Here is a 16,897-nt window from a genome sequence, read left to right on the forward strand (position 1 = left end):
GCAAGAAAGACTCAGGGTTTCTTCATCCATATTGATGTCTGAAGGTAACAGTAGCTGGCTTCTATAAGTTTGTAATCAGATACATAGTTGAAGAGATACTTATCTGGTAAATTCCTACTCATCCTTTAAGTCTCAAAGCAAATGCCTCTATGAAACCTTCCCTGATTCCCTCTGGCAGAGTTAAGAGCTTCCTTTTCTGGGCCTCTATCTCTTCCCAATTAGTATCATCATTGTTTATCAGTTTCCCCTCTAGACAAAGTCTCTCAAGGGTGAGGGCTGGGTCTCTTTCAGTCTTCTCTGCATCCCTAAAGCTAGCATAGGTCTCGGCATGTTTGATGAAAGAAACTTGAATGTTGATTATCAACCCCCTGGCAAAAAAAGACCCCAAATGGCAGCAGCATGCAAACCACTTTCAGTAAAAGAATCTAGAAATCTGCTGCTTTAGGGAAAGGAACGTGAACCTGGCAGCACTAACAAATTCGGAGCTCCTCTTCTTAGGAGCTCTCTAGCTGAATAGACAGAGAGATGTCAACCTCTAATTCTGCTTGATCGTATCTCAGCAACTACATTTAATGAGACACTGGGAACAAGAGAGCTGTCCACTTTTAAATCAGCATATTTCTAATCAAACAATGGCAATGGCTAAATCTTTAAAACGCCCATTTCTCTCAAGAATGCTGCAATGGAACATTTAGACTTTGGGAAAGAGATTAGCGATTTACATTGCTATCTCACTGATTTAATTTAAATGCTCTTCCAAACCAAACACACATGTGCTGAAGAGGCTACTAAGAAACCCAACATGCAGAGTTCCCTATAAGTGCAGCCGACAGTGTTGACTGAAACTAAACTTGGAAATCCAGGGCACTAATGCACAATATCAAGCAATAAAACAGCATCTCTTTGGCAATATTTAATTTAAAAAAGAAGAAAGAGGCAGGCGAAGATCAGGCACTGTCTGTTTTGGAGGATCAACCATTCTGCATTTCAAAGCATTGGTCCCTGCAATATCCAGGTTACTGTGCTAGAATCTCGACTATTATATCGCAGTTGTGAGAGGGAGGGCAAAGATGTGTTTACTCAGTGATTAGGCCCTTAGAATAAGCCTCTAGCTCCTAGAGAGACAGCTCACTACTTATTCATTTGGGCCAATTCACAAAGCCTAGGAAGATTAAACATCCATGCTGAGAAGACAAGCGAATGCAGACGGTGAAAAAGAAATAAAAATTCTTTAAAAACTCTGAGATGACTTCATTATTTTTCCACAAGGAAACTTTAGGAAAGTGTTTAGTTAGAGAAAAACCCACATTGACCTCTCTCTAAACCCTTAATCTTTCCTTTGTGGTGGCATTGCTTTGTGGTAAGCGACTGGCTCGCCTCGCCCCTCTTTTCACTGGAAGCTGAGAGAAAAAAGGCTCTGGAGAAACAGTTTTCGTTCCAGGGACACAAACCCCTGACACTGTTAAACATGAGATGCCAGGAAAACACACTTAAAAAAAATTCTCACTTTAAGCTCTAAACTGTGAGAAAGGAGATGATAAAGAGAGTAATCAGTAGAGAATCTTCAGGCTGGGGGGACTCCCATAGTAGCTTTGAAAAGGAAAACTGAATAATCTTAAAATGATCTTTTCTCTCTAACATAAAAAGCTTTCAACAAAAATTTTTCTTCTGCTATTTTGACAGTAGTAATAAGCAAAATATAAAACTCTTAAAAATATGCAAATGCTACTAAATTTGGGCTACATAAATCTCTGATTAGATTACAGGCACAGCTAAATGAGCCCCAGACTCAGATTTCTGATTATTTTATTGAGCTCAATTAAACACAGGCCCGAACAGGGTTCAGCATATCAGAAAACTGCTTTTGTGAAGAAAGGGCATCTATTACATAGGAAAAGCATGAGAAAATGTTTTGTTTCCCATTACTATAACCATTTTTTCCCGTTGGCCCATTAATAATTTAGTTCAATAACATTTACGGAGCACTGATGTGTTAGGCATTGCGAACATAAAGATGAATAAAACAAAGTTTCCTAGGCCTCAAAGAGTTGGGGGACGGGGGTTGGTGTATGGGGAAGCAAAAATTAAAACTGCAGTACCATATGATAAGTGATAAGAATGGGACACTTAAAAAAAAAACATTTTATTTGTCTTTCTAATTTGGCAGAGAGGGTATAAGTCTGGTAAACAAAGGCAAGCAGCCCAGCTACACTCCTCAGACTCCCTCTTTGTGATCTAGGTTTTGGTAACATAATGTAAAGGTAAAAAAAGCTCTGTGCTAAATCCAGTTTTGCACTTACCAGCTGTGTGACCATGGGGCAAGATGGGTATTTGTTCCAAGAATTATAGATAAAGCAGGTAAAGTACCTCCTTTACAACACCTGGCCCATAGCAAGTGCTGAATGAAATGTAGTTGTTAGGATGATTCCAGAACTATCCATTCAAAATAAAGGATTTGAAAGCAATTTCAAGAGAAATGATAGCCCTGAAAATTTATTAAAGATTATGAAGTGCCTTCACTTCTCTTACTAGCAATAATGTTTGGGATGCTAAATTGTGTCCCTGCCTTCAGGGCCTCACTAATCTTCACATTCAAATCCAAGAGCTAAGGTACTAAGTTGATGCTTAGGAAATGCCAAGCTGACAGCAACCAGTGTGATTTGGCCTTGAGCTACAGTAGCTATTGTATTTGACACTTAGCATTACAGAACCATAGAACATTAGAGCTGGAAGAAATGAGCTGGCTATGTCTCAAAATAAGCCAGGCACAGAGCACACACTCAGAAAATATTTGCTGATGGGCTGAAAAGGAAATTTTCTAGTTTCTTTTTGAGTACCAGAATATCTATAGTCCATGTTTTCAAAAATTTTAAGGTTGATAGGATAAATAATTTCTATAAATGGTAGTTCATAAATTTTCCAGTGTAAGAATTAAAATATACTAAAAACAAAATAATTTCCTTTATATAAATTGGGACCTGACTTTCTCTGTTTCCTTCTTTTCTATCATGATTATCATCACCATAATCATCAGAATCACATCACTATTATTATTATTTTTTTTTTGGTTTTAAATTGGGAATGGTTTATTGATACAAAGACCTGATACACTGATACAACAATAAACACTCACTCATCCTTTACCCTAGATTTATCAATTATTAACATTTTGCCATATTTGTTCTATCATTCATTGTATGCCTCCTTCCCTGAAACATTTAAAGTTGCACACATCTTGACACCTCCACCTTTTAAATACTTCAGTGTCTGTCTCCTAAGAAACAAGGACATTCCCTTACATAACCATAATATTTTTATCATACCTTAGACATATAATATTGTTACAATATCATCTAACATAAAGTCCATATTCAAATTTCTCCAACCACCTCAAAATGCCCCTTGTAGCTGTCTTATTTATTGTTTTAAATCCTGGCTCCAGGGACGCCTGGGTAGCTCAGTTGGTTAATCGTCTGCCTTCGGCTCAGGTCATGATCCCAAGGTCCTGGGATCGAGTCCCGCACTGGGCTCCTTGCTCGGCAAAGAGCCTGCTTCTCCCTCTGCCTGCCGTTCCCCTGCTTGTGCTCTCTCTCTGTCTTTCAAATAAATAAATAAAATCTTAAAAAAAAAAAAAATCCTGGCTCCAATTAGGATCATTCCAGTACACTGCTCACTTCTATAATCCTATTCCTATTTATGAATGTTCATAGGCCCAGCACAGCATGAAACCATGACTCAACATAACTAAGGTGAGATTAGAGGCAGGGCACCATGAAGCCACAACATCTGGTTCAAATTCCTGTTTTGCCACCTCCTGGCTATGTGACTTTAGGAAACTACTTCACTTTTTTATGCTTTGGGTGCCATATAGCTCTGGAGGTCAGAAGTTCAATACTCTGTCTAGATGGGAGTGGTAATGTGAGTGCTGTAAGAGAGGCAGTCCTAGGGTCTAAGCATGAACACTGATTGGCTGCTTCTTTTCTTAAAAAAAAAAGATTTTATTTATTTATTTGAGAGAGTGAGAGAGCAAGAGTGCAAGACAGAGCACGAGCGGGGGTAGGGGCAGAGGGAGAAGGAGAAGCAGATTGCCCACTGAGCAAGGAGCCCAATGCGGGAGTTGATTCCAGGACCCTGGGATCATGACCTGAGCTGAAGGGAGATGCTTAGCCAATTGAACCACCGAGGCGCCCTGGCTGTTTCCTTATGAAGGGAATACTTGAGCTAAATTTTAAAAACATGATATATTAACTGACTTATCTTTGATTTTAAGCTAAATTTTAAATTTAGGTGATAACGAAGAAAAGAAGAATGAGAAAAAGAAAAAGAGAAAAGTTTGGTAAGGCCCAGTAATGTCAGTAGCCTGATATGTTCAAAGAACTCCAAGCTAGTAACTTTTAAAGAGCGAAGAATAAGTGCAGATTGATTTGTGGAAAGAATCATTGACACTCTGCATTTTTGGCTCCCAAAGCTGAGTTCAGGGACCAATAGGCAGCAACCAATTGGAGAGGTTCCAAAAGGAAACAGCCAGATATTGAAGGTGAGGTGATGCCAAGATGCCAAGGTGTCTTTTTCTTCTCACTTCCTGAACGAGATGTTGGGATAGAACTATGAATTCTTAAGGACACAAATGTATTTGAGTCTTATGTAGGTTGAATTCTCATATGAAAGTCACAGGTTATACAAACAAAGAAAAAGAGCCTAAAGTAAAATCAAACTCTTCATAAAATAAGCTGACAAATGCTCATTGGGTACAGAGTTTTATCAGTTTTCATTGTTCAGACTGTAATACTCAGGTCGTAAAATATTTTTGAGGAAAACCAACATATGACTAAAGTTTTTACAAATAAGGAAATCAGAAGTTCAAGTGATAGGCTATTACAGCAAACTGTAGCGAGGCAGGCAAGCTCTTTGGGAAGGCCGGGAGAGGGCTTATGGAGGCAAGAAAGTAGGCAGTTTTGGGCCAGATCAAAGATTTCATCCCATTGCTTTTCCAGGTGAACACCTAGAAGCAGTACCAAGGACTGGAAGAGCAGCCTCATAGAAGTGCAGGCAGGATTTTTTTGATTTTCTCTTTTGAGAGGAATAACACTACCCCTGGTTAACCAGTGGTCTGTTAAACAGGCAGAACAACATGAATGTGGATGAAAGGCAATGTTACACAAACACTTCCTTCTCCCATTTTTAGGCTACTGAGGAAGAGAAAAAGGACCCATAGCCTACCTATCTCATCATTTCCATACCCCAGGGGTGGGGGAACCACAGCAATAAAGAATTGGAGATTATTAACAGTAATTTTTAATTTAAAATATATAGATAATAACGCATTCTTGCTGAAAAATCAAGAATTCTAATGATTTGTGGGTGTACATGTTCAGTAACTTTTTACTACTATCAAGTACTGTCTGGCAGATTTCAAAGTAGAACATTGTGAATTATAAAAATAAGCTAAGTTTAAGCATACAGAATTGTAGTAACTCTTAACTATTCATTTAATAGGAATGGTGGAGACTGTAGTCCCTAAATATTTTCCACATCTTCCTTAGTAAGGAAATCTCTTACGTATTTTTTTTAGGTTGAATTAATGGCTGATTGAAATAAAGAATACATTTCTCAGCCTCCATTTAAACAAAGGTGGCTATGTAACCAAGTTCTGGTTAATGTAAGCAGAAGTGCTTACATCCAGAATCATGACATAACCTGAACTGTACCACACAGTGGAGCAACATGATAGAAGGAATCTGAGTTTCTGACTCTGTGATATACCATACCAGGCCTGGACAGACTACCTCTGGACTTCTTGAAGGGAATAGAGAAATTAACTTCTATTTTGTTTGAGCCACTATTAATTTTTATTTTTCTGTTACAAGCAACCAAACCCAATCTTAACTCTTAACAATAGACTAACTATAAGAAATCCTTAGTCATACATAAAAATGATAGTCCATGGAACTGTACTATTAACCCAGATGATCTAAAGAATAGATATGCATTTATGGATTAGTTCATGGTCCATCAGAAAGACTCTCACAGCCTCCAAAGGACCCTGAATTACACTTTAAGGGACTGTAATTAACACTAGCCTAACGTAAATGACCTAACTGGCTATTCAGAAAGCTCCATCTTATACATCTGGTTAGTGAGAAGAGAAGAGGGGGACACTGTTTTTGAAAGGCCAAGTAGGCATGAAGGCAAAAGAAGACATGGAGGTTGCTATCTAGCCTTCATGCAAAGATCAGGGAGAGCCTTCACTGTTAACATGTGGTCCAGTCCATTTAACCCATGCAGGATAGCCTACTGGGATTTATAATAGTGCAATAGTGAAGTGTACATCTATCTGAAATGCCATGCGTGCCATATTACATATATTTGAGACCCAGGATGGTTGAAGTCATAGCAGGTGGTTGGTCGATGTATTTTGTATTTTTTATAATCTATGTACACAGTTTTTACAACACAAAAGAGGATGTACTATACACACTGTTATGCATCTCACTTTTTTCACTTCGCAAAGTATCTTGAACATCATTCCACATCAATATATATGAAGTGGCTTCATTCTTTTTACTGGTCACATAGTATCCCATGATATGAATGACATTTAAAGTATTTCCAATTTTTTGCTATTTTAAACAATTATATAATAATTATCCTTGTATTTATCTTATTTCTCATATGCTTAGGTATATATGCAGAAAAAATTTTGCTATTATATGTGAAAATGATATATTAGTGTAGTTTTAATCTGTATTTTTTGTATTATGGAAAATAAGAACATCTTTTCATATTTTCTGTGAAGTACTTGCTTATATTGCTTACCCATAACGGGTTGCTGTCTTCTTACTGATTTATGGAGTTTTTCATAATTAAATATGCTAGAGAAATTTAAGTTTCCAGTATCTTTAATAAAGATACTATGCACTACTTAACATCAGAAATACTTTGATTTTCTTAATACAGGTTCCTTATAAAAGACTGTAAATGACAAGGCAAATATAAAATCAACAGATTCTACTGAAATGCTCCACAAAGGAAAGAAAGGCCAGAACACATTAGCCTAGGTCTATGTCAGAAGCAGTATTATTCTCTTCAGTTTTGTTAGGCACTTTGAGGAGGATATGGGAGAGTCAGGATACTAGAAGATACATAGGTATAAAAAGGTACACAAAAGCTAATAGGCTGTGAAATTTAGGAGCCAGAAAGTTTGCGAACTATATTGTGCTATCACTGTACTATGATTTTCTAACCAATGCCTGACATTCCACAACTACACAAGATACAAATATATACAGTTGCTCAGTCTCATGCCACCAATTTCTCCCCTCCAATCCATCCTACAAACTACTACCACATTACTTATGTCTACGGTACAGCTCTGACAGTGTCACCCTCTTCAAAAACTTTCCAAAGCTAACGACTGCCTAACAACAACAAAAGTCTTTTTTTTTTTTTTAAAGATTTTATTTATTTATTTGACAGAGAAAGACACAGCAAGAGAGGGAACACAAACGGGGAGTGGGAGAGGGAGAAGCAGACTCCCTGCCGAGCAGGGAGCCCGATGCGGGACTCGATCCCGGGACTCCAGGATCATGACCTGAGCCGAAGGCAGTCGCTTAACCAACTGAGCCACCCAGGCGCCCCACAACAACAAAAGTCTTTAGCTGGTCTTCAGGGATTTCCATAATGAAAAGTAGACCCAGTCTACTTCTTTATTTTAGCCCTATCCTCTACTGTTCCCTTACAAGTACCATATATACCAATTAAACAGGCCTATTTATCTTCTCTAACATGTATATCTGAATAACTTGGTTACTGTTAATGTAAGGGCTCATTTTCCAAGGTGGGTTAATTGTCAAGGTATTTTTAGCCCATTTCAGAGAAAGGAGAATGGAGGCTTGCTTACATAGCTCAGTCAGTATCAGGGCCTAGTTTCCAATCCAAATTTGCCTGATTTATTCAATGTCCACCTACTTATAAGCAAACAATCTTAAAGATGTTTCACATACATTTCAAAGATGTTTTAAATATGTTAATTTTCTGTTAAACAATCTTGTGAAGTATTACAATACAAATTTTTAAATGCAGAAATTGATGATCAGAGGAGAAGAGTAATCTGGTTAATTGGACATAGTTAGTAAATGAAAAACCAGAACCCAAATATAAGAATTTTGATTAGTATGCTTTCTACCATACCTCTTATTTTTAGTGTTTAAAATTAGATATGAAACAGATTTCTTGAATTTACAACTGAAATACTATAGAGATCAAACTTAGCTTTTAATCCTTTTAAAATAAGTAATATGAATAACAAATACTTTCTAGGGCCAGGAAGGGCCCTTTGGGAAAAATGATACAAATATGGATAAAGCCCATAAATGAAAATCAGCCTTGCTTCTGATATTTTAATAAATTTTACCTATAATGCTTTTCAAATATGGTTAAATTGTTTTTAAAAAGATGGTGAGTAGCAGTAAATTGAAAAGAATGTTTTACAAAGCAGCATATCTTAAAACTAATTTACTAAAATTTTAAGTAAAAAATAATTTAAATATGGACAGTAAAGTTTTCTACAATTTTAATTAGGTAGTTCTGATAATTCAGTAGGAGAATTTGAGGCAAATTCTAAATATGGTGCTAACAATATACTGTTTAATGGAAACATCTAATTATAGAACAGCATATTTGGTATGGTTTTATTTATGTAAAACATGTCAACTTTTTTACTGATACACATATTTGGAGATTTTTAAAAAATCATGTTTAAAAGTAAAAATAATATTTAATAGTGATTATTTTCAGGCTTCAGATTATGTGGTAACTTGTTTTCTACTTTAAATGCACCTGTATTCCTTTTTTTTTTTTTTACAACAAATATTTTATTTGTAGAATGAACATACTTAACAAAGTATATTAGCATTATAGTTCTTATCTCACACATGTGCAGGCTGCTGTCATAGCTGTCATATAAAATTACTCCAAGGACATTGTCTGCCTTTAAGGAATTTAAATTGAAAAGAAAACAAAGACAAGATGATCAGACTGGGCATATTCTCTAAAGCACAAATAAGTTTGTTTGCCTCTTTTTTTCTGGCTAATGGAGGGCTAGAAACCTACCAACTACAGCTGTGGCTTCAGATTTCTGTAGAACTTATTTTTCTTAAAAAGTATTGATCAGTGATGGTATTCAGATTTCTTTTTAACATGATATAATAGAAACAGCACTACTTTAAAATGGGCTGATTTTTAAAAGTAAATGTAATAAAACTCAAAACAACCATATCATTATCTCCCTTTTGTTTTTTAGTTCCTAGATTAGAAATAGGCTGATTACTTGTTTGGGGCCACAGAGTTACTAAGTGGGAAATTAGTAATTGAGCAGTGGTTTCCTTAATTTATGTGTAATATTTGGAAACATCACTGGATCTGAAGTCAAGATCTAAGGAGGTATAACAGGATTACTGAAATCAAAGCCCAGTCTCCCAAGGGGAGGAACTGAACTAAGAAAGGAACAATACTTCACATGGGAGATAAACCCTGGCACTGAGATTTTTATTGCTGTTGATTTTTACTTACTACAAATGTCTAATCATTCTATAGGGCACTTTCTGTTTTGTACAGAATTCAGAGGTAGCAGGAATGAGAGGTGGGGAGGCTATAAGGAGAAAAAGAACCCTGGTTAAGAAACTCCTAGGGAATCATGGTGTGGCCAGTGGTAACGCTTCTGCAACCTTAATTACAGTGACTAACCATTGGCTCTCACTTACCTAAAGATAAAATATAAGCTTTATTCAATAAATATCTCTTAAATGACAGGGAATGCTAGACCCTTCCATGCCTTGGCCCCTTCTGATCTTCCCCGCCTCATGCCTTGCAATCCAACTCTCTATCTTGCATTTTTTACTCTTGGTCTTAAGTTTTTGGTTGTAGTTCTCTCATTTTAATCTTCTTGCCTTTGGTTTTGACCTTTTTTTTCTGTTTAGAATTCTGTTATTTGGCTAAGTATGACTCATAAGATTCAGGGTAGATGTACCTCCTTAAGAAATCTCCTTAAACTTTCTAAGGTAGATGAAGTACCTCTCCTCTTTGCTGCTATAATGTACTACACTATATGAATCTGTTGATATTATCTTCCCCATTAGAGTATGAGCATCTCAAAGGCAGGAAAGTTCTATATTCCAGGTCCTTAACAGGCATGTGATAAATATTTATGGCCCTCAACTGAATGAACATCTCTAACAGTTAAGGGCATGAGAGGAGGTCATAAAACTGATGGACCTGTTGCCAGAAGTCAAAACTCTGTCACAATATGCTTAAACACAAGACCTTAGAATACTTGTTTCACTGAAGTTGGAGCACTGCTTTGGACAGTGTTTTAAATTCCTCATGAAAAAGGCAGAAGGAACTATGGGCACTCTCACCACCAAGTGCTCTCAAATGAAATCAGTTTGAAGCAGTTTTCATTAAAATGGATTGAATGTGGCATCGTGAGAAACACTTTATCAAATGTAGTGTTTTACTTAGTGATTAACTATATACCAGTTGATGAAGCTCCCCAAATCCTTTGTAATCCCACCACTCCAATAAACATTTAATGAGTATATAAGTTCAAAAAGCCTAGCAGAGGATTTAAACCTTCAATCTTGTTTTTATTTACTCTTGGAACTCAATTTCTCACTTCAAGTGAAGAATGCTGGTGCTTGAAGCTCATCTGTTGCCCTGGTAAAATTAATGTGCCTCCCACAGTTTAAATTAAACATGTGATACTTAAGATGAAAGAAATTTAGTCAGAATGCCACAGTATCGGTCACACTTGCTTTAAAATATGTGAACATCAGCAAACTGCTTTCTTAAAAATGATTCATTCACAAGTTTTAAAAAATAATATTGACAAAGACTTGTTTTAACTTTCAAATGTGAAATCTGAAAAGGAGAAATGACGTTTGATCACTGAATCCTGCAGTATAGTAGTTACCACTGAAAACTGAAATATAGTGATACAGTGTAAATCGTACTTACCTGTGTTAGAACCCTGAGCTCTTATTTGGCCTCTAGTACTTACTACTGATGTGCTTTGGTTAAGTTCTGTTGCATTTCTGAGCTTCCTCATCTATACAATAGGAATATTGATATTATATGTCCCTATCTCACTGGTTTGTTGTGGGGTTCAAATAAGATACATATAGGAAAGATGCTCTATAAACCATACAGCACCATATAAATCTGTAGCAGCAGTACTATTTCTATGCGTACACAGTACTCTTTAATTAAAAGGAGATATGTGTGTGTGTGTATGTGTGTAACTTGGCTGATGACCATAATGAATGTATCTGCATAGATTTATATCATGTGGATCAATTTTACTTAAGTTTACAGTAATGTCTTAAATGATGTATAAACTGTTCTTTAACCTGGAAAAGAGAAATGAGGAAAGAAAAAGTTTTGGGCAAGGGGAAAAAGATACAGACAATTTAGCATTCCAAAGAGGTCAAAGGATTTTGGTACGAATCTAATATGAAGCAAAACATTTAATTACATGAACCAATGACTTTCATTTGTTAAAATACCAAGACCTGGGGCACCTGGGTGGCTCAGTTGGTTAAGCCACTGCCTTCGGCTCAGGTCACGATCCTGGAGTCCCAGGATCGAGCCCCGCATCGGGCTCCCTGCTCAGCAGGGAGTCTGCTTCTCCCTCTGACCCTTCTCCCTCTCATGCTCTCTGTCTCTCATTCTCTCTCTCTCAAATAAATAAATAAAATTTAAAAAATAAAATACAATAAAATAAAATAAAATACCAAGACCCTAGTCAAAAGCAAACAATCAATTATTTCATTAGAAATATCCAGAAGCTAATATGCAAGAGTTTATTCTCCTCTGGGGATCATCAAATGCCAGTTTATTATATAAGACACTTAGCAAAAGTTTCTTTGTCTATTATATACTGTATATTTAAACAAGTGTCTTCATTTAAAGTTAAAATGTTTAAGGTATACACAGTGTATCTTAGGGTAGCTTTTTAAGTGGGATTTAAAAGACATCTATGCTTATTTTGGGAGCTACAGTTTAAGTCACAAAGGCCCTAACATTTTCCGATTACTTCAACTACTTGCAACCATATTTATGTCCAATAAGTGATTGTTTAAATATAATAACATGGCCATACAATGAGACTCTATAACCATTAGAGTCCTGTTTTAATGAAGTATTCAGTATTATTTACAAAGCATTCTTGCAAAAAAATTTTGACCTGAATATAACAAAGCATGATTTCTTCACTAAGCAAATGTTACGGGGGAAAAAAGAGAGGCAGGAGGAGAGAGTGCTTGTTTAAAGGGATTTAAGAAATTTAACAACCACAGGGCGCTTGGGTGGCTCAGTTAAGTGTCCGACTCTTGATTTAGGCTCAGGTCATGAGCTCAGGGTTATGAGGTCGAGCCCTGTGACAAGCTCCCCGCTCAAAGGGGAGTCTACTTGAGATTCTCTCTCTCCCTCTGCCCCCTCTCTCGCTCTCTCTAAAATAAATAAATATTTTTAAAAATCTAACAACCAAATGTAATTTGTGATCCTTGAGTAGACTGTGGTTTCAAAAAAATAGTTAAAAAGACATTTTGGAGACAGCTGGTAAAGTATGAATATGCACTGGATATTAGGTGATATTAGGGAATTACTGTTAATTTTGTTACATGTGATAATGGTATTGTGATTATGTAAGAGAATATCATTATTTTTTGGAAAACACATACAGATGTCTTTAGGTGTAAGATATGTAATTTAACAAAAAATATTGAATATAAAAAGGTATCGGGCGCCTGGGTGGCTCAGTTGGTTGGGCGACTGCCTTCGGCTCAGGTCATGATCCTGGAGTCCCGGGATCGAGTCCCACATCGGGCTCCCTGCTCGGCGAGGAGTCTGCTTCTCCCTCTGACCCTCCTCCCTCTCATGCTGTCTCTCATTGTCTCTCTCGCAAATAAATAAAATCTTAAAAAAAATAAATTAAAAAAAAAAAGGTATCCTAAATATTTTCATGCAGTTTAAGTTTTATTTCAAAAGTGTCAATGCTACAAAGTTAAAAAAAAATCATGTGAAACTTTAATTTTTTTTACATTTGTTTTTATATATTTTGAATAATAAATTTTATACTTATTTTCTATTCCAGTCAATGTTTGCCATTTTCAGAGAGGAAATGAAAATTTATCATAAAAAATTTATTCATCAAAATCACAAACCTAAATAAGTATAAAAATGTAAATAATTACATTTCAAATGCTGCTCTTTTATAAATGTGTGGCAGTTAAACTTTTGAAGTTATTAAGGCTTCTATCTCCATTAAAACTTTGGGATGCTTGCATATGAAAGAAGCAAACATGGCAAAATTTATTAGTTATTAAATTTAGGGATAGGGGATTTGGGTATTTACTGTACTATTCTTTTTACTTTTTCTGTATTAAAAATTGTATTAATAAAAAGTTAAAATATTATAAAATATAATTAAGCAAATGACCATGTAATATTAAAAGGTGGAAAATAAACTGTTTTAGCAGGATTATAACATGACTCAATAATATTAAGCATACATAAAAGTATTCATCAAAATATATTTAAAAATATGGAAAGAACATGTATCATAAAGTTAACTGTTAATCTGTGTTAGAATATTTTCTTTTTGCTTTTCAGTGTTTTCCATAAACCTATGGAAACTATAAATGTGTATTATTATAAATATTTATTTCTTCAAAAATGACATCCATTTTATATAAATTTAATAGTTAAAAAATAGACTAACACAGCATTTATAATGGGCTATTCCACTATTCTTAGGGTAAAGAACAGTTTGTGTTTCTATTCCACTTCATTAAACCGTCATTCATTGCTCTAAGTTTGATCACTAATTATTGTCAATTTTTAAAATTTGTTTAAAATGAAATTTTCTTTTTAGGTCAGGGTTTAAGATAAACTGGAAACTAGAAATTTCAGAGGCATCCTTGCGCTCTACTCTCAAAAGTCCTTGCCCTCTTTAATTCCAATAACTTGCCCTCTACTCTATCTACACACTATTTCTTCCTTCCCACTCTCTTTTTTTCCTTCATTCATCAAATACATAGAATATTTACTAGGGATGGTACAGTCACTGCCAAAAAGAAAATCGAATCTCTTGAGAAGGCATATATAGAGAGAATGGATAATGATAAGCAATGTGTTAAATGTAACAGTAAGATGAGCAGAGGGTATCGGTACGAAGTACTAAGGGGTGGATCCAACTGTCAAATAGTGGAAGAGTCAGGGACAATTAAGTCTCAGAGGAAGAGCAGAAGTTAACCAGGTAAAGGGCAGAATGAAGTCATTCTTTACAGCAGAGAAGCATGACCAAAGAGTAAGATTATGGGGAAATACAAACGGTACATCATTGCTAGATTTTATTAAGTGTAAGGCAAGGAATGGAAAGAGCTAAAGTTGTGCATATAGGTAGGAGCCAGATTACTGAGGTCTCCACTGCTGGCTCAACATATAAACAGAGTGATTGCATAGAAATTTCTTGCTGAAAATGTACCTTCGGAATTCTTGTTATAAATGCCAATCTACTTTACTTTAAGATCAAAATGCCCATTTCTATATTTTTGTTGTCTAAAGTAACTTTTAAGATAAAAATATTGCAGTTATTAGATATATACTATTAGATGGAATCATTTTGGGAAAAGACTGAAAGACAGGGCGTTTAGAAAGAACCTGTCAATCACATAACTGAAAAGAACATACACATGTAGCCTGGTCCCTTCTAAGCATGGCTCCCTTTTTCCCCCTACAAAAAAACTCCTGTTTCAGAGCTTGACAAGGCCATCTACAAGAGCCAGCAATACCCTATTATACTATTGCCCCTCTGAAATGGGCATCTTGGTGATGATTAGGCTGGTAGATGAACCACAAACAAAATCAAGTCTTCAATCTGAAAAAAACAGAAAACATTAAGCATTGCCTGAGGCCTGGTGGTAAACCTATGGGATGCATTTTTTTAATCACAAAAGGTAAGATTGCACTTACATCTCGGGCTTTCACATAGAAGGCCTCTTGAAAAGCAGCTTCTAATGAGCCAATAAAAAATACAGGATGGCAGTCACCATATCTATAGGAAAAATAATGTCTATTAATTTAAATACATTTCAAATTTACTTCAAAGTTTCACAAGTCTAATCAGCATCTTTTAAGTAAATGTTGGGATTAATGTCTCTTAACTATAGACCAAACATTAAAACATTTCTTTAAAGGCTTGGGAATGAGCTTCATTAGTTCTTAAAATTCATCTTGGCCTATAGTGATAATATTAGAATACTGGAATTTTAAGTACATCTAGCAAATGGATTTAATAAGTGCTACAAAACCATGCCATTTATAGGTAGCAATTCCTGGTTATCCACTTTCATAAGATTTTCCTTATAGTAACCTTAACTTTCCATTTTATTAGTTCATTTATTCTGGAAGTCCAACAGAGAGGGAAAAAACTGTAATCTTGCAAAGTTTCCAAATTATATTACATTAGAAAACAGAACTAAAGAGAAATACCACTTACACAAAAATTTAGGGTTAAATACTTAAATCCTCTTAAACAACTTATAAGAATCTCAAATGCATATAAAACATTTTATATTAGCCTCTTAAAAGAAGAAATGTTAATAGTTCCAAAACAAAAATTAAAAGAAAAAATTCACTTACATTTAAAATTTTTAAATTATTTTTTAATTTAATATTATTTTAAAGGATATTTTGTTTATTCTAGGATATACCAAAAATTAGTATCCTATAACCTAGTCCTTTTGGGAATATAGTCAATATATTAATTAGTGACACATTTATTTTCCTTCAATAAAGATATAGAGATAAGATGAATACATCTCTGAAGTGGCATAAATGGCTTACTAGTTATCTGACACTGAATAGTATGTGTTAAACTATCAGGACTACATAAACTGATAAATACATCCTTTGAACACTTTACAGAGAAATTAAAGACAATCTACGATTAAAATTGCTCCAGAAAAATCACAGTAGCATTAAAAGAACATCAATTTTATATAGTTAATGTCCTAACCCTACCTTGAAGAAAACTCTGCTGTAAATTGTAATAAGGCATCTCCTTCATTTTCTGCGTTTTCTGGCACTAAAAAACAAACAAAAGAAAAAACAAAAACAAAAAAAACAAAACAAATAGACACAAAAAACAAACCACATAACATCTAATCCCACATATAAGAAATATATTTAATCAATAAAGAGGAAATAAAATTAAATCTTAGCTTCTGTGATATATTTGAGGAGACATTTTAACTTGACATACATTAGAAGATTTCATCAAACCTTAAAAAAGAACCTTGAAAAAATTCCAAGCTCATAAATTTTGGAAAGCCAACTGACACAGTCCTGCTAAGCATTTCAAGTATGTGCCAGTCATCAATTAGGATTTCAATGTTTTCTTAAAATGACATCTTGTGAATTAATTATATAAAAAGGATCTCAAGTTCTTTCAAAAATCTCATTTATAAGGAAGATGGTCAATTTTAAGTAAATATCACATCTATTTCTGCCCAATGGAGTTCCCTAACTTCACTGAGTAAACGAGCCATTTAAGGATTTATTTTAACGGTAATTTTGAATATAATACTGCTTGTGATTCTACAGTATGTATCTTGTAAAGTTAAAGAGAAGGAGATGGCACATTAGTTTACCTTTTTTTCCTGCCAAAGGTGGTACCACCGAATGGAAAAATAATTATTACTATTCTTAAAACTGATATCTCCACTAAGATGCCGGGAAACAAGTACAGTCACAGAAAATATAGCTATTTGTTTATCAACCTCTAGGTTTAAAGTAAAGAGAAAGAATCATAACTAATTATATACGTGAAACATAAGTT

General features: G+C 35.0%; 1 protein-coding gene across 3 annotated transcripts in view; it reads right to left on the minus strand.

The window, feature by feature from the left end:
• The window catches only part of FAF1 (Fas associated factor 1), a 500,302-nt gene that overhangs the window by 124,282 nt on the left and 359,123 nt on the right, over positions 1-16,897 (minus strand). For all 3 annotated transcript variants that reach the window (XM_021684282.2, XM_044914506.1, XM_044914505.1), the window contains exons 11-12: positions 16,081-16,144; positions 15,031-15,112 (exon numbers count right to left, since the gene is read on the minus strand). In XM_021684282.2, the coding sequence (XP_021539957.1) occupies positions 15,031-15,112; positions 16,081-16,144 (146 nt within the window). The remainder of the gene's footprint in view (positions 1-15,030; positions 15,113-16,080; positions 16,145-16,897) is intronic.

Source organism: Neomonachus schauinslandi, chromosome 4, assembly GCF_002201575.2.
Source record: "Neomonachus schauinslandi chromosome 4, ASM220157v2, whole genome shotgun sequence".
NCBI classification, from domain to species: domain Eukaryota; kingdom Metazoa; phylum Chordata; class Mammalia; order Carnivora; family Phocidae; genus Neomonachus; species Neomonachus schauinslandi.